The sequence below is a fragment of the Odocoileus virginianus genome, chromosome 23 (assembly GCF_023699985.2).
Source record: "Odocoileus virginianus isolate 20LAN1187 ecotype Illinois chromosome 23, Ovbor_1.2, whole genome shotgun sequence".
Lineage (NCBI taxonomy): Eukaryota > Metazoa > Chordata > Mammalia > Artiodactyla > Cervidae > Odocoileus > Odocoileus virginianus.
The window spans coordinates 36,017,793-36,036,954 of record NC_069696.1 but is presented as its reverse complement, the minus strand read 5'-3'; the positions used below and the strand labels follow the sequence as shown (position 1 = coordinate 36,036,954).

The 19,162-nt window shown below is 38.0% G+C and overlaps 1 protein-coding gene across 3 annotated transcripts in view; it reads left to right on the top strand.

Annotated features, from left to right (window-relative positions):
- The window catches only part of DENND5B (DENN domain containing 5B), a 219,297-nt gene that overhangs the window by 122,889 nt on the left and 77,246 nt on the right, over nt 1–19,162 (top strand). For all 3 annotated transcript variants that reach the window (XM_020879840.2, XM_070453894.1, XM_070453895.1), the window contains one exon: nt 14,564–14,751. In XM_020879840.2, coding sequence (XP_020735499.1) covers nt 14,564–14,751 — 188 coding nt within the window. The remainder of the gene's footprint in view (nt 1–14,563; nt 14,752–19,162) is intronic.

The following is a 19,162-nucleotide window of genomic DNA, read 5'->3' as shown; positions in this document are numbered from 1 at the left end:
AAGCCTGGCAGGCTATAGTCCATGGGGCCACAAAGAGTTGAACACAACTGAAGCGACTTAGCACACACACACGCGCATGGACTTTTCCCATTGTTTAGTTCTTCCATCACTGCTAAGAAAACAGCATGCAAGGCAGTCCACTGAGCCCATTTGTGTTTACCTGCTTCAATCAAAGTAATGGCCCTTCACCTTGAATCTGTCACCCATAACCAAGAAGCTCTATGTTGGTCAGTTGAGAAGTATTTATGCTATCCAAGTGACAATATAATCTGGCACCTCCTCACTCAGTTCCAGAGTCAGTTCTCTGGGAAAAAAAGCTCTTGGTTGTATCTCCTCCTTGAATTTTCCTCCTAACAAGATTCTATATAAACTCTTGTGTACATTGTCTTCCTCATTAGAGTGTTTTTCTGATTACCTGAGACACCATGATTATATAGGGTTTTGGTATCATTTTGTCTTTCAGTTTATAGGGGCAGTTTAGACTAACGTGCAGTAGCAGGCTAGTGATTGCCTCTCAAATGGAAGTTCTCTAGTCCAGAATCCCAGTTGTTTTTTGTCACTAGGAGTCAATCACAGGCTTTTGCCATAAGTGCCAGTCTGTGCTCTTCTATAGTGCTGCTGTACAGAGTTTGTCTCCAGACTCCAGCTTCTCGTCTGCAACACTGTATGGACTCAGGCAGTCTTATTCTCATTTAGCATTATGTCCAATTAATATTGCTTGGAGGGCAGTTGACATGCCATCTGTTTTACGTTGGGGGAAGGTGTACCCCGTTTAGACATAGTATCTATTCCTATAAACTATTGAGGTGAGCCTGTGGATGACTCTACACATGGGCTTTACCAGATGGTTAGTACTGAAATCAGATTGGTTATATTCTTTGCAGCAGGGTGGAGATGCTCTACACAGTGAACAAAAACAAGACCTGGAGCTGCCTGTGGCTCAGATCATCAGCTCCTTATTGCAAAATTCAGGCTCAAATTGAAGAAAGTAGTGAAAACCACTAGGCCATTCAGTGAATGTGAAAGTATTAGTTGTTAAGTTGTGTCTGACTCTGTGTAACCTCATGGGCAGAAGACCCCATGGACTGTAACCCGCCAGACTCCTCTGTTCATGGGATTCTCCAGGCAAGAATGCTGGAGTGGGTTGCCATTTACTTCTTCAGGGGATCTTCCCGATCCAGGAATCAAACCCAGATGATCTGCATTGCAGGCAGATTCTTTACCATCTGAGATACCAGGGAAGCCCCCAAAACATATGGGATAAAAATGGAAAAGGATACTGGAGTGGGTTGCCATTCCCTTCTCCAAGGGGTCTTCCCAACCCAGGGATCAAACCTGGATCTCCTGCATTGTAGGCAGATTCTTTACTGTCTGAGCCACCAGGAAAGCCTAAGCCATTCAGATACAACCTAAGTCAAATCCCTTATGATTATACAGTGGCGGTAATGAATAGATTCAAGGAATTAGACCTGGTAAACAGCGTGCTTGAGGAACTATGGACAGAGGTTCATAACACTGTGAAAGAGGTAGTGATCAAAACCATCCCCAAGAAAAAGAAATGCAAAAAGTCAAAGTGGTTGTCTGAGGAGGCCTTACAAATAGCTGAGAAAAGAAGAGAAGTAGAAGGCAAGTAGAAAGGGAAAGATATACCCAACTGAATGCAGAGTTCCAGAGAATAGCAAAGAAAGATAAGAAAGCCTTCTTAAGTGAACAATGCCGAGAAATAAAGGAAAACAATACAATGGGAAAAAATAGAGATATTTTTAAGAAAATTAGAGATAATAAGGGAACATTTCATGGAAAGATGGGCACAAAAAAAGGGTAGAAATGGCAAGGACCTAACAGAAGAAGAAGATATTAAGAAGAGGCAAGAATACACAGAAGAACTGTACAAAAAAGGTCTTAATGACCCAGATAACCTCGAAGGTGTGGTCACTCACATAGAGCCAGACATCCTGGAGTGTGAAGTCAAGTGAGTCTTAGAAAGTATTACTATGAAAAAAAACTAGTGAAGGGGATGAAATTCCAGTTGAGCTATTTCAAATCCCAAAGGATGATGCTTTTAAAGTGCTGCACTCAATATGCCAGCAAATTTGGAAAACTCAGCAGTGGCCACAGCACTGGAAAAGATCAGTTTTCATTCCAGTCCCAAAGAAAGGCAATGCCAAAGAATGTTCAAATTACTACACAGCTGCATTCATTTCATATACTACCAAGATTATGCTCAAAATCCTTCAAGCTTGGCTTCAGCAGTCCATGAATGGAGAAGTTCCCGATGTGCAAGCTAGATTTAGAAAAGGCAGAGGAACCAGAGATCAAATTGCTGACAACTGCTGGATCATAGAAAAGGCAAGAGAATTCATGAAAAGCATCTACTTCTGCTCATTGGATGCACTAAAGCCTTTCACTGCGTGGATCACAACAAACTGGAAAATTCTTCAAGAGATTGGAATACCACCTTACTGCCTCCTAAGAAATGTGTATGCAGATTAAGAAGCAGTAGTTAGAACCAGACGTGGAACAACATAGTGGTTCAAAATTGGGAAAGTAGTACATCGAGGCTGTATATAGCCACCCTGCTTATTTAATTTCTACGCAGAGTACATCATGCGAAATTCTGGGCTGGATGACTCACAAGCTGGAATCAAGATTGATGGGACAAATATCAACAGCCTTAGATACACAGATGATACCACTCTAATGGCAAAAAGTGAAGAGGAACTAAAGAGCCTCTTGATGAAAGTGAAAGAGGAGAGTGAAAAAACTGGCTTCAAACTCAGCATTCAAAAAGCAAAGATCATGGTATCTAGTCCCATCACTTTATGGCAAACAAGATGGATAAAAAGTGGAAACAGTGACAGACTTTATTTCCTTGGGCTCCAAAATCACTGCAGATGGTGACTGCAGCCATGAAATTCATAGACTCTTGCTCCTTGCGAGAAAAGCTATGACCAACCTAGACAGCATATAAAATGGAGAGACATCACTTTGCCAACAAAGGTCTGTATAGTTTTTCCAGTAGTCATGTATAGATATGAGAGTTGGACCATAAAGAAAGCTGAGCACAGAAGAATTGATGCTTTTGGATTCTGCTGCTGGAGATGACTCTTCAGAGTCCCTTGAACTGCAAGTAGATCAAACCAGTCAATCTTAAGAAAATCAACCTGAATATTCCTTGGAAGGACCAGTGTTAAAGCTGAAGCTCCAATACTTTGGCCACCTGATGCAAAGAGCTGAGTCATTGGAAAAGGCCCTGATTCTGGGAAAGATTGAGGGCAAGTGGAGAAGAGGGTGACAGAGAATGAGATGGTTGAATGGAATCACTGACTCAATGGACATGAGTTTGAACTAACCCTGGGAGATAGTGAAGGACAGGGAAGCCTGGTGTGTTGCCAGTCCATGGGGTGGCAGAGAGTTGGATACAGCTTAGAGACTCAACAACAACAAAGCCTATTTATTGAAAGATTCCAGTTTTCACTCAGACTTTCACCTTAATCCATTCAACCTTAACTTTTTTCATATTCTTTTAATCTTAATTGTAGCCTGTGTTAAGACTTCACCAGAGGGTTTTGGTATCATAGTGCATGCGGTCCCATCCAAGTAAAGGAGTCCCAGAAACTTCTCTTCCCTTATCATTTTAGCCAGCAGGGGGTTTGAGCCAAGAGACTTTGATCCTTCTTGTCAGTCTTCATCTCAAATAATCTGCCTGTTCCCCTGTACAGTTTCTCATTATAATCATTGCTTTCCCTGTGTCTTAAATTTGTCCAAACTGGGGTAGATAGACTCAGCTAGTTTAATGCCATTTTATATATGGGTACTAACAGGGCCCCTTTGATCCACCCAGTCTCAGATAGTACTGTGTTAAAGCCTTTGTTTCAGGGACTTCTCTGGTGGTCCAGTGGTTAGGGATCTACTTTGCAATGCAGAGGACATGATTTTGATCCCTGATGGAAGAGCTCAGATCCCACATGGATTTAGTAAGCCTGAGTGCTGCACGAAAGACCCAAGGCAGCCAAATAAATAAATAAATACATATTTTAAAAAGACCTTTGTTTCAACCCCATCAGCGCCCATTTTATTCATCCCATTTCTTAATAACCATTCACAGATTTCCATCCTCCTGGGATGAGTCCTGTGATGACTTTCTTTCTTTTTCTCTTTTCAACTCCTCTGCTGCTGCTGCTAAGTCGCTTCAGTCGGGTCCAACTCTGTGTGACCCCATAGACAGCAGCCCACCAGCCTCCCCCATCCCTGGGATTCTCCAGGCCAGAACACTGGAGTGGGTTGCCATTTCCTTCTCCAATGCATGAAAGTGAAAAAACGAAGCCACTCAGTTGTGTTCGACTCACAGCGACCCCAAGGACTGCAGCCTACCAGGCTCCTCCATCCGTGGGATTTTCCAGGCAAGAGTACTGTAGTGGGTTTCCATTGCAGTATTTGCTTATTCACCCAATTTCTTAATACCTGTTTAAAAATGCTGGGCGAGTCTCTTCATTACTTCCTCTCCTATCCACTACTTCCTCTCCTCTCCACATTTTCTTTTTAATTAATAAAATGTTTTTATTAATTTCTGTTACAATTTATGACAGGAAGCTGAGACAAGCTTCTCTGACTGTAAGATTACATGGGTTGCTAATGCAGAAAGGGCCCACAGTATTTACCATGACCTGAGTAATGGGCATTTTCAGTTGTAAATATTCTCATTATCATAGCAGCAATCCCATGTGGCTTACATATGAATGATATGGGGTGAATTCATCTGGGGTGTTCTACTTCACATTTTTAGAGGGAATAAGGCAGTCCCTGTTCTTTGTGTAAACATAGTAGCTTTTATCCAGTTCACTAAGCTGGCTGTTGTCTCAGGAATAACCCGCTGTGGTGTCTGTGTCATGGATAGCCATCTGTGATTGTCCCATAGTTAGCTGTGGTCCTGCATCAACCCTTCCACTGTACAGCATTTGAAAAGAATATACTGCTCCTAAATTTCTCTCTTAGTCCTTTAGTAAAACGTCTTCAGGAAGCTGGTGGTGCCAGTCTACAAAGGAAATGATAGTTCCTTCACAGTAAGCCCCTGTTCTTAGTAGTTTCTTGGTTTTGCCCTTCCCACCCCCCACACGTGAACCTTGGTGACCTTTGTTGTTCCCAAATAATTGTTCCCTTTGGGGGCAGCTTTGAAGCTAGATTGCCCAGCAACAAAATTTTACCTTGCAGTCTCTTTTAATTTTGTTTTAGCTGTTGTGGCTAAATCAATCAAGGGATTGCACATGCCACTTTTTTTCTTACTGGTTTCTTTATGCATCCATTGAAACAACTCCCCAGGAGTTAGATCCATCAATAAATTCCATTGATAACTTTTACCTTCAGTAATTTATCTGAGCACAGCTTTTGCTCTGTACTGTGATTAGCCACTTGGCCTCCCAGGGGTCAACAGTTCCTCATACTCTGCCCTGCTCCTCATCCTTTGTCTCCCCATACCACATGTTTCTATAATCCTAGGTCTTCTATTAGCTCCCACATTTTCTGACACTGAATCAGAGTTTTTTTTCTTTCCTGACATCCGTCAGACGTGGTACTGGCAACTTGGTTCACTTCTGACACTAACCACCTGGATTTAACGTCAGGTTTAAAGTTTTGGTCCTGCAGAACTACCCTCACTTCAGACACCAGCCACAAATAGGTGGTCAGGTTACCCACATTTCTGTCCAGCCAACTGTGAATTCGGGATTTACCATGACCCTTCCTTCAGGTTCCATAATTCACTAGACCAGCTCATAGAACTCAGGGAAGCATTTTACTTATTCTCACCATTTATCATAAAGGCTACAAACTCAGAAACAGCCAAATGGAAGAGATGTATAGGAGAACGTATGCGAGGAGGAACGCATAGCTTCCGTGCCTGGAGGGCAGGCATCCTCCCCCACCTCAATGTGTTCACCAACCTAGAAGCTCCTCTATTTCTTCTTGAATCAATTTTTGTTCATTTCTGTTTTACCTAGGAAAAATTCTCTTACCTTTCAGTTTATTGACATAAAGTCTTAATTATATTTCCTTATCATCTTAATCTCTGCTATGTCTGTAGTTTTGTTCCCTTTTTCATCCCTAATGCTAGTTATTTGTGCCTGCTCTCTTTTTTCTCTTGATGATTTTTCCATAAAGTGTGTCAGTTTTACTACTGTTTATAAAGAACTTTTACCTTTGTTTGTATTTTCTGTTGTATCTTTATTCTCTGTTTTATTAATTTATGGTTTTGTTTTTTATTTGTGTTGGGCCCACCCCACCCCCAAATAATAGCATCTTAAGCGTTTGAGAGCTGTGATAGTTGTACCCTACAAGTCTTCAGTCTAGTTCAGTCACTCAGTCGTTTCTGACTCCTTGCAACCCCATGGACAACAGCACTCCAGGCTTCCTGTCCATCACCAAGTCCCAAAGTTTACTCAAACTCATGTCCATTGAGTCGGTGATGCCGTCCAACCATCTCATCCTCTGTCATCCCTTTCTCCCACCTTCAATCTTTCCCAGCATCAGGGTCTTTTCAAATGAGTCAGTTCTTCGCATCAGGTGGTCTAAGTATTGGAGTTTCAGCTTCAACATCAGTCCTAACAGTGGACACCCAGGACTGATCTCCTTTAGGATGGACTGGTTGGATCTCCTTGCTGTCCAAGGGACTGTCAAGAGTCTTCTCCAACACCACAGTTCAAAAGCATCAATTCATCAGCACTCAGCTTTCTTCACAGTCCAACTCTCACATCCATACATGACTACTGGAAAAACCATAACTTTGACTAGATGGACCTTTGTTGGCAAAGTAATGTCTGCTTTTTAATATGCTGTCTAGGTTGGTCATAGCTTTTCTTCCAAGGAGCAAGCGTCTTTTAATTTTAGGCTGCAGTCACCATCTGCAGTGATTTTGCAACCCCAAATAATAGTCTGTCACTGTTTCCATGTTTCCTCATCTATTTGCCATGAAGTCTTAGTATCTGGTATTTTCATTATTCAATATTCTAATGATTTAAAATTTTTCATTTATTTCAACCATTTGCCTTTATCCTTTTTTTTCTTTTTTGCCTTCTTTTAAAATAATTGAAAGATTTTTCTCATTCATTTTTTTAATTTAATTATTGTAGATGTTATATGCTCTGTTTTACTTTATTAATGATAAGTTTTGAGATTTTAACGTGAACACTCAGTATTATGTTCATAAGAATCTTTGAAATGCAGATACTCTAAAAATGCTTTGACTTCAGTCACCCCCATCATGGCTTACTTATTATAGTTGTTCAAAATTTTAATATACCTCAAGTTAGATATATTTATTTACAATACTTGATTTTGCTTAAACTTACTCATAATTGCCATTTGTTGAAAATTCACATTCCATTTTGTATCTTAAATATTTCTTCCAGGATTAGTCTCCTTATTCCTAAAGTTTACCCTTACAAGTTCCTTAAGTGAGGTGGCATTCTCTATTAGATTTTGTTCATCTAACAGTGTTTTAAATTTGTCCTTGTTTCTGAAAGATGGTTTCATTAGATATTAAATTCTGTGCTGAAAGGTTTGTTTTCCTCTCCCTCTTAGCACATTATATTCCAGTATCTTCTTGAAACCATTCCATTCTCATTTAAATGAGAAGCCATTTGTTACAGTCACTCTCATTATCATTCCTTGGCCAGAAATCTTTTTTCATTCTGGCTGTATATATGATTTTCTGTTTGTCTTTGGTGTCCCATATTTTGACTGGAATTTATCTAGATGAGGGTTTCTTTATTTGTCATGGTTGTGATTCATTGTTTTTCCTGAAATCTAGGATTAATATTTTTCACCAGTTTTGGAAAATTCTCGGTTTTCTTTCTGAATTTTACTTCCATCTGTCTTTTTTCTTTTTTTATCATCTTGAAACTTTAATTAAATGTGTTACTCTGTCTTGCGCAGTCTTCCATATCTTTCAACCTCTTTTTCTGTCTCTCTGTCTTTTTGCTGTATTCTGGTTGATTTATCTCTCACCTTATTCTCCTTTTGCCCATGTTTAATCCATAGTTAACCCTTCCTTTGACATTTTAATTTTGGTGGTCCTATAGTCTTACTCCTAATTTTTCCCTTAATTTCCTTAAATACATTAAACATACACATATTCTTTTTCACATAAATTCAGTGTCTCATGAGTTGAGGATTGAGGATTTATTCCTCCAGGGAGGGTTTGTATTTTCTTTCACCAAGTACCTGAATTCACTGGCAACACAGATTAGTTTACTTTAAGTTATAGTTCTCACTGTGAGTCTGTCTTTGGGCCTTACAAATAGCATGAGAGCCCTAAACACCTTTGAAAACTAGCCAGTAGATAGGAATTTGCAGGAAGGCTTTTTTCCACCTTCCTTCCTGGGCCAGGCCAGGACCAGACCATATAACTTTCGTTGGCAATACAGATTTTTTTGTTGTAATCATTTTGGTTTCATTTTTTCCTTTCTTGGTCTCCTTTCCCTGGGGTTTTTGCCCTTTTTAGATCTGACTGCAAGGGAATCTCCATTTTAATTCTGGCCTCTCTTGCGCTCTGTCCCTCAGCGTGCATAAAAGTAATACTGACGCTCTAGGCCACCTTGGTTCAGTAAGCACTGCACAGACAGCCAGACACTTCAGCTTTGCCACACTGAGCTCTCGCTCCCTCCAATGACTTCCTTTATATTTTTTTGCAAATTCATATAGTCACGTACTGGCTGTTAAATAGTTATTTTATTTACCATTTTAGGTTAGTTTTGGAGCCCTAGTCCATAACACTGTCATAAATAGAAATGTTTAAAACAGATCACAGAGCTAAAAATGAACAGATTGATTGTGACAGTTATTACAGAATATAACAAATGCTAGGTATAATATAACTGTTAGCAATATAAAAAGGGAAATAATGCAGATCTTTTTTCTCTTTTACCAGCAATTACCAATTATTTTTAACCTACAATTTAAGTACACAGTATTGTGTAAATGTTTTGTTTTTGTTTTAACCATTGTTGAAGCAATAAGAGATACTACTTTTCACAGATCCTCATGAGTGTTAGAAAATTACATTTTTATGAATGTATAGATATTTATAGGAAGTTATATTTAAAATTATGAATGAAACAAGACCTTTAATGTAGAAAATAATTTTCAATGAATATATATTTCATTACCAACTTTGCAAGACTATTTGTCTTTGAAGCCTATATATACTTTCTTAAAAAGTCATCTCATATCAAATAAAAAATTGTTTTCAAGTCAGATTCAAATTATTTATTCTTATAGATCCATTTTGGGGGGATTCTACTTCCCACAGATTATTTCCATATAGATTAGATTCAGTAAGTTTTTAAAACTGGAGTAAAAAAAGAAAAAGATGGAAAAAAAAAGATGTATAAATTTACCATCTTAACTACTGCTTAGTGAACAATTCAGTATATTCACATTGCACTAAGTATATTCAAATTGTTTTGCAACCAGTCTCCAGAGGTTTTTCATCTTGCAAAACTGAAGCTCTATACCCATTCAACAGTAACTCCCCGTTTCCTACTCCTCTTAGTCCCTTCCTGACAACCACCATTCTTCATTTGTTTCTATGAATTGACTACTTTAAGTACCTCATCCAAGTGGAATTTTTCAGTATTTGTCTTTCTGTGACTCGCTTATTTCACTTAGCATAATATCCTTAAGGTTCATCCACATTGTAGCATATGCCAGGATTTCCTTCCTTCTTAAGGCTGAATAACATTCCATTGTATAAAATTTTTTTAAAAGAAAAAAAGCATTTCATTATATGTATATACCACATTTTGTTTATTCATTCACCCATTTGTTTCCACCTTGGCTGTGAATAATGGTACTATAAACATAGACATTTGACTATATCTTCAGCACTCTGCCTTCAGTTCTTTGGGTATATGTACCCAAAGTACCCAAATTCCCAAAGGGGAATTTCAGCTAGTTTTCAGTACCTAGCTGCTTCCTGCTGTTGCCAAACACATTTTGGTTTTCCATGGTAATAATATAGATATACTCTTAATAGCTTTAGTATATTTCATTATATAAGTGGCCATAAATCTAACCCTTTTGTTAGTTACTTAGGATATTGCAAATAGTTTACTGTTACAAATAACACTTTATACACTTTAAGCATCCATGTACATATGTTTTTATTTATTTATGCGATAAATTAACTAGAATTGCTGGGTCAGATGATCTGTTTATTTTTAAGCTTTTGAAAAATATTGCCGAGTACAGAGGTCTAGCAATTTATGCCTCCTTTATAAGACGATGTGTGAGAATACTCTTTCCTCCACATTTTTGCTGTGATTTTCTTTTTTAATCTTTGTCAATCTGATAAGCAAAATATAGCTCACTCCTCAGCCGTCATTGAGGGTAATTTTTTAAATGCTCATTTGAATTTGTATTCTGCCTTTTGAGATAAAGATTGTGAACTAGTCATGTCGAAGGCCTCAAAGCCAGTCTGGCTCAGTCAGTAACCAGTCACTGCCCTCGGTTAGTACATGTGTAATCTTCCAGCTTTCATCAGGATGTTTACCAAAGGTATGCTGGACACCACCATCTTCACACCTCCATTGGCAGTGCTTCGTAATATGTAAAACCCGGTAAGTGTGGCCTTTCCATGGGCTGTTGCACCACCAGCCAGCACTAGACCTGCCCTGTGTCACTCAGCCATCTCCTGAAGCTGTAACCTGAATCCTGTGCTCCCAATCTCAGTTCCAGCCTCAGGCTGCTTGACTGTCCCCAAAGGGCTGACCTTATTCTCCACAGTGATGCTGGTGGACAGGGGCCAAGTCCCAGGGATGAGATAGCAGAGCCCAGGCCATCTCAGGGTCTGTGCCTTTGCCGATGCTAAGCAATTTTTTTTTTTTAAGGCAAATTTTTGACAGTGTGTTTTGTTGTAAAACATGGTCAAGCATCATGTTCGGTAGTTTTATTTCATTTTACATGCCTTAGATGTTCACATAATTTCTCAGTGTACATTTATTGACCATTCACTATATAGTAGGCCACGTACCAAGTGCTGGAAACTCTGAGATTAAAAATATAGTCATTGGTGCTCTAGCAAATGATGGTTAGCAGGGAAGAGAGGAGAGACACATAAATAGATAATTATAATAGAATTTTAATAATTTTACTGGGAGGAATAATTACTGTGATGAAAATAGAGGTGGGATACTGTGGAAGCATGTGGAAGGGACTCTAGTGCCCATAAAAAGTATTTAGGGAGTGCTTTCCAAAGGAACCACTGCCTAAAGAAAAAGTGGAACTTAGCCAGGTACTGCAAGGGAAAGAGACATCCTGGGCAGAGGGAAAGGGTTACAGAGGCACAGGGACCTGTCATGTTCAGAACTGAATTGCTAGCATATGATTTGGCTACATATGTGGTGGTAAGAATTGAAGCAAGAAAGGACCAAATTATGAAGCTGAGACACTGTCTTAAATATGGAAACTTAATACACATTCATCACATTTAGTATCAAAGAAAAAATAATTTTCCTGTTATTTAATTTTTTTTAAATGCTTAAAGGCAAAAACTAGCCTTTATTTCTTGATTCAGTTAAAAAGAATTGCCTTGTTTCTGCTAAGTAACTGTATTATTAAAAAGCGTGTGGCATTTATACTGTCCTTGAGAAAGCAGAACTAGAAAGAAGAATAGACATGGAACACCCATAACAAGTGGGTAGAATTGTGGCAAAGGGAAAATAAACTACGTATATCAGTCTTTCATGTCTGCTGGAAAGGTGGAAAACATATAATTTGTTTTCACTTCCCCGTGTGAAAGTTTTCCACAATTAAAGCAAGAAAATAGCCTAAGATGGCTGGTTGCCATTCCTTAAAGAATTTATTTTTCCTTTGAGATTAAACATTTTCCCATTAACAGTAAATAAAGTAGCCAAGCTGCTAGGGATTTGATTTGAGTGCTTAAAACCCTCTGCCTTTCAGCATAGGTCCAATCAGGAGACAGGTTAAACCACACAGTAATTTAAACAGAGGAATGTGGTATGAAGAATTATTAAGCTATAATAGGAAAGTAACTATAAAGACATGAAGAACACTCTAAAGGGTACCCTAGGAAGGACCAACTTGGAAGGAGGCCTACTTCCCAAGGCTAAGGTTCATATCTCATTGAAGAAGGTGTGGTTTCGGCTCATTGGATGGTGGAGGTCAGTGGGTTGCCTGAGCGTGGAACTGATCCTCAGTCAGACAAGCAGAAAACAAACCTCCCAGGTCCAAGTGAGCAGTGTCTGTGAGATATGAGTATGCCCTATCCTTACTAGGAGAGCCTAGTCACTGAGACTGCCCACTCTAGGTGTGTGGCCAGGAAAGTGGACCATCAGATGTCCTCACAAGTCCACACCACTGATCAGCCATGCAGTAGGAACAAGAGCAGACAAAACACTGCATGCACCTTATCCACTGTACTCCAAAACCATTAAGAGAAGCCCTTCCTCCTGCAGTGTCTCTCCAGTTATCTCTACTGGCAAAGCTTCACGGTGTGCTCAGCATAAAAGAGAACATGCTAACTGGCTAGTCCATTTTCATAGACCACCTGCGGAGTGAATTTGGAGCTCAGTAAATAGATCCGTAGATAACTGGCACACAATCTGACTGCTTAAAACCCGGAACATTTCACCTGTGTCTCGCTTATAATTGAGAAACAAATTTAAAAAAAACCCTGAAACCCAGGAACTGATGTAGCTGTCACAGCTCAGCCTCCCTGTCACCACAGACTGATGGGATGCTCACAGTTGAACCATGCTGTTTTGTTGAGCATAAGCAGTCCCATGGGACCATCCACTACGAGCAAGGTCACTGTGCAACCCATGAAATACGAAACACCCTCTTCCTTCAAGCTGCCTGGTGTATGTTTTTAGAAATGCTCCTCTAAGCAGGTTTTCACCTAACGCTTAATAATGAATCAGATAAGGAAAATTTTAAATACATGTAGGCTGTGGGTAGATGATAATTCGTGACCAAAATCCTGTTGTAGACTATTAAAAGTAGTCATTTATAGATTATAAAACAACACAAGAAAAATTTTAATGGAAAGCACCTTGCTTGTGTGTGGTTGGGTGTTCTTTGAGTTTGATATGAACCAAGTAGCATCAGCTCATTTCCCTTAACTTTTTAAAGAAGTCTTCCCCAAAGCCTACTCTCTCAGATTTTACTGTATTTGTGCACAGTGAATTCTGAGAGAATTATTACAATTCTACAATATCCATTCTGAAGACCAAACACTTTTTGGTAACTCATTTATTAGTAAAATTAGATCTGAACCAGCATGACCCTATTTCGATTCTTTGGGTATACTGGGACACTCATATAGTTTGCTGCAGAAACATTAACTGATTATAGGGTGCCACCCTAGGTAGTTCACGTATGTGTTGAATGCACAATATTACCTTTCTAAATTAAGTTATGAAATATGTCTGCCTCCAAAGGTTTAAATAGGGATTATAGACATATGTCTGTACCACTGGTGGCTCCTGCCAATTGCTGGAAATGCAGGTTCTATCCCTGGGTTGTGAAGATCCCCTGGAGAAGGAAATGGCAACCCACTCCAGTACTCTTGCCTGGGAAATCCCATGGATAGAGCAGCCTGATGGGCTACAGTCCATGGGGCTGTATAAGAATCCGACAAGTCTTAGCAATTAAACAACAAACAACAATAGATATATGTATGTATAGCATCCATGGCATAGTGGTTTTAGAGGGCACTTCATTTGTAACTATGTGAGTTAATGAGTATTAGCTAAACTTACTGTGGTAATATATTTTCCTGTTTGTACATATATCAAATTATCATGTTATATACCTAACACTAATATAATATTATGTGTTAATTATATTTCAGTAAAACTGTGATGAGGAAAGAGGCCACTTTAATATTGTGGACAGTTTTTAGTTTTGATAAATTAGCTCATGTAAACAAAACAATAAGAAAAGCAACCTCTAATTTTCCAGTAACTTTCCATTTTGTTCTGGATTTCAGTTGAAGGTTAACATAGGAAGTGTGACTATGAATATCTTGTATCCCTGAAATGAAGGCTAAAATAAATATAATCAGGACAACTATAAGCTATAGCCATGATCATTTATACAAGAAAAAAAGAGCCTCTGAATTGAGGATTGCATAGATAATATGTGTATATAAAAAGGGATCAATAGCAGCATTCTTACACATTTTCAATGGGAGAAATGCCAAGAGCAGTTTTATTAGTTCTTGTTTGCTTTGCATTTTAAAGGAATGTCAGTTCACATACCAGTGTTTTCATAAACAAAAAGTTTGATGATGTTTCCCACCTACTCATACCCCCTGAAAATCAGTCAAGTGAAACCTTTCAGCTCTTTAATTATGATGGGATAGAACTGACTTCTTTTCTGTGTGGTCATGAAGAAGCATTTTAGCTCAAAAATTTAGCACAAGAATTTTAGCACTTTAGGATTTTAGCACAAGAATTTTTCTGGAAATTGATGTTTTTAAGCTTAATGCAGTGATTATGTTTTGACTTGGAATCTCCCCCTCTGTTTCTGTTGTTGTTCTGTGCAGATTACCAGCGCCTGATGACTGTGGCTGAAGGCATCACCACACTTCTGTTCCCATTTCAGTGGCAGCATGTGTATGTACCCATCCTCCCTGCTTCTCTGCTACATTTTCTTGATGCTCCTGTCCCTTATCTGATGGGCCTTCAGTCAAAAGAAGGAACTGACCGTTCTAAGCTAGAACTTCCTCAAGAGGTAAAACTTAAAATGAATGATGTAGCCTTTGCTCTTTGTTAATTTAGGTCAGGGTCACTTTTGTTAGGTAGCATTGCCTTTGTCCAAACGGAGTCTCTGGCTATTCTGAATCTTCCAAGTAGGTCTAGGGCAGACACTCGGCCATAGAATTCAGATCCTGACTTCTGATGGTTATTATATGACATAGTCAATAATTAGACATGGTTCAAAACAGAACAGTGGCAAATTTTCACAGCTGTAAATTTGTGAAGATGGAGTGACAGTAGTATTATCTAGTTGCTTTATTATTCTAATAACATTTTATTTTTTTATTCATGTTTTAAATTTTGTTTTTAAGTGGTACAGCCCAGTTTTAACATCCTTCAGAATTATTGTATTAATTGAAGTGAATTTGATTCTTGACCTCTGTCAAATGAAAAGTAACATCTTTCTGCAAACTAAGGATCATGGAAATATTAAATACTTAGTCTGTGTTTTCAAACATAAGACCAGTTAGCAACTTTTTCTGAGTGTCAGCTTAGCTAGCTGGGTGAGATAAAAATTCTAACCCTTAGCTTTTAGGCCACCTTAAGATTACTATACTTCTGTGTGTTATATTTTCCAATGTTGTTTCAAAAGAAAATAAACAGGAATTTTTGAAAGCACTTTGAATCTAATTTTTAGCTGTTGGTAGTATTCAGAATTGAAATGTAAAGCCTTTGAATTAAAATATTGATGAGAGAGCCATGGACTATTAAAAAACATAAAATGGTTAATTACATTATATTATTAGCAATTTAATTAGCACCTTTCTCAGTAGAATTTTTCATGCTGTGCTTCACTTTTAGTTGCTCTTATTTCCCATAGAGATTCTCATTTTAATAAGTGAATTTAAAATAACACTCTAAGCCACAGCTGCTATACCTAGAAATGATTCCTGTAATCATCCATTGCTTGCTTTATCGTAATGAGTGTTTTCTTACCAAAATAAACATTTTTGTTCAGGGGAAAGTAGCCAGTTCAGGTCACATAGTATATACATGCAAACTGTCTTGCTCCTTTTGAGCTTGTGCATGTTCTCTGCTTCTTTCTCAGATACCTCTTTTTTCTTATAACTGAACTCTCGTTTTCTCTTATATTAAATTAATTTAAGTGTTTTGTGGTTCAAAGAAGTAAGTCCTTTAAATTTTCAAGGAAAAAGAAATAGACTAGCCAAATCCAGTTTGGTTTAAAGATTTAAACTGTGATGTGTTTTAGTTTTGTTGAGTAATCTGTTCTATTTGCATGTTAATTATATTTGTTTAGACACAAATAGTACATTTCCATTTTCGCATGAGTAATAATTGTTGAGAAATTTTTGTTTATTTATTTACTTTTAGAGAACTTTAAATGTCAGCTTGATATATTTGTTGTTAGGAAATCTTTCTGTTTCTGTGTGTCTGTGTGTATCTTCTGTGTGTGTGTCTGTGTGTATCCTCTGACTCTAAAAAGGAACATACTTAAATACTCTGAAAGCTCTTATAGTAATATCTGTGATTTTCTGATTTTTAATTCACTAAATCAATATTTTAATAAGTATACATACTTATCTGTTCATAGAGTAGAATAATATGGAATAACCTGAATCAGCTGTGAAAATAGTAGTGCTTCTGTATAGAAAGCACTATACATGTGTGCATTACTGACTTAGAAGAAAAGGCTAATGGCATATCACTTTGCTCTGCTGTTTTACAATGAGATGAAATAATCCACACACATAATTTGGAGGAGGAAGTGACTATAAAAATAATCATTTTTTTAAAGTGGCTAGTAATATTCCCCTTTCCCTAAAAACTGCAAAATAAAATAATAGCTAAAAATAGTGAGAAGGTTTCTTAGAATAGTTGTGAAAATAAGTTTACAAAATGATTATTTTAAGAAGATATGACTTTAGTTGTTAGCTAACTAATGTAACTACATAGGCTTAAAATTAACTACGCACTCACTAGCTCCATGATTCCAAAATGATAGGCACAGGTAGCTGTTTCTCACGTTGTTTTTGGCGGGGTATGGGAAAGTGATGATGCAAGGATGTAGGACTGAGGATTAGTTGTATAGACTGGTGCCTCACTTTCTACCATCTTTACAGTGAATGGTAGACAAAAAGCAAGAGAAAAACTGAAATAGCATTGCTTTTGCTATTTTCTTTTTGTTAGTATCTTGCTTTTGCTACTTTCTTGTTGTCATATCTTGCCCTAAAATTCTATGAAACTGTTAAATTATACTCTCTGACATACACTTATACCATCTTAACTTCAGCCATTAAGAAAGCAGAACTCTTACCAAACATGGAGAGGGCTGCCCAGGCCTCACGTTTCTGGATGCTTTGTCCTCTCGCCTCCATTTTTAAGGTTCCATAAAATGACCATCTCCTTGAGCCTTATTCATTCAAGCAATGAGTTCATTCAAACGAGCAAACAGTTGTCTCATACACTACAAGTGTGTGATATCCTGGGAGATAACTAAAGGAAAAAAGTCACCTTTAAGAGCTGTTCTGTTTTCCAGAATAAGACATTTACAAATATCAATAGCAGAGGCTAAAAAAAATAAGAAGAATGAAAGATCGAAGAATGTATACAAAGGAAATCAAAATGCCTTTAGGATTGGGACAGGCTTCCTGGGAAAAGAGATCATTAAGCTTCAATCCTTTGTCCCCTTACTTTTGAGGGAATGTTTGTTGTTTTTAATTGGTAGTAATTACATATCATGAAGGCTTCTGGCAGGTTGATTAGTAAAGTTATAGAAGTATTTAGTCCTAAAACAACATTAGATTAAGATGTTGAGTATATTTTTTGTTCTTGAATTTTTAAAATTTTTTTAGATTTAATGGTATTAAAAATGAGAAACTGACTTACAAGAATACCGTATTGTATGCAGTTCTTTTCTGTTGTAGAAAAAGGGCTTTTTGGTTTGTCTTCAGTTAATTTTTATAACACAAGTTTACACTCCCTATCTCTTCTTTGTAATAAAGCCCCAGTTTGGGCCCTTGCAAGCCTGCATAGGAGGGTGAGAGAGAATCGCAGTAATATGGAGAGAAGCCAATAACTGTGGTGCAGGAACACCCACCTTGCCGTACATTTTTGGCTCAGTAGTGATTACGTGAGCATGACAAGCTTTAAAATTTCCCCAGATGTATCATTTTTCTTTTTTTATGGAGGAAGGAGAGGGATAGAAAAGAATAGCAGGAAGGCGTTAATGATGGGAGACAGTACAAAATCTAACTGGCAAGAGGTTGCAGGTTAACATTTAGATTAGCAAGTTAGTGAATTTTTTTCTTCCATTTTTAAAGATATTGAATCATCCACTTGAATTATGGTGACCTAGTTTTTCCCTTTAAGCCTTACAATACATCCTACTTTCTAGAGACTATAGAAACATATAAAGATGTGAATTTAAATAAAGCTGTAAGTAGCACTACTGTCTTCAGTAAGATACAACTTCAGCTCTTACTTTATTTTGAGAAAACTATTAACATTGGAGATGAAGCATAATGGAAAAGAAAAGAATCCCTTAAGCTACTAGGCTGTTTGAAGATGCATATCTGGAACAGGTGTCAGGAAATCATGTACATTCTTGGGCCTCAGTTTCTTCTCTACAGAATTAAAAGGTTGGATTCAAAGGTTATCTTAGGCTTAAAGAGTCACTGTTAATTCTCTGGTTTTGAATAGTAGAAAATCTTGAGCTTTTATTGATCTTAATTTGGAACTCTGCTGTACTTCTTGCTTATCAGTATCTAACACGAAGAGCAGGGATCAAAAGAGAATAACAGAGACCCAATTGTTTGCTCTCCTTTTTTCATCTTGGTGGTGGTGGTTTAGTCGCTAAGTCGTGTCCGACACTTGCAACCTCATGGACTATAGCCTGCCAGGCTCCTCTGTCCATGGGATTCTCCAGGCAAGAATACTGGAGTGAGTTGCCATTTCCTTCTCCAGAGGATCTTCCCAACCCAGGGATTGAACCTGGGTCTCCTGCATTGCAGGCAGATTCTTTACCGACTTAGCTACAAGGGACATTAGCATTCAAGATCAAAGGACAGTGTGAATTCTGTCTTTGTTGACCTTGGGGGCATTGTTGGGGGGCAGGTAGAGGGAAGTATAAGGTGAGACTTCCTATTCTGTTTACTGACTTCACCTTATGCATGCTAATGCAGTCAGGATCAGTTTTATGTGATGGGCTACCTTGCCCTCCTCCTCCCCCCCAATTTAGGAGCCCAGTTTTCCTTTACTCTGACAAGCTTGTTCTGACTAAGAGGGTATGAACAATAAAGGTAAAATGCTGTTTTTGCATATATTGTCATCAGGTACCTGAGGGATAATCCAAATTTTATGCAGGTACTTTGCCCCTTGAATTTTATTTATCTACTTGAAAGATATTTAAAAGTCTTTTAATTCAA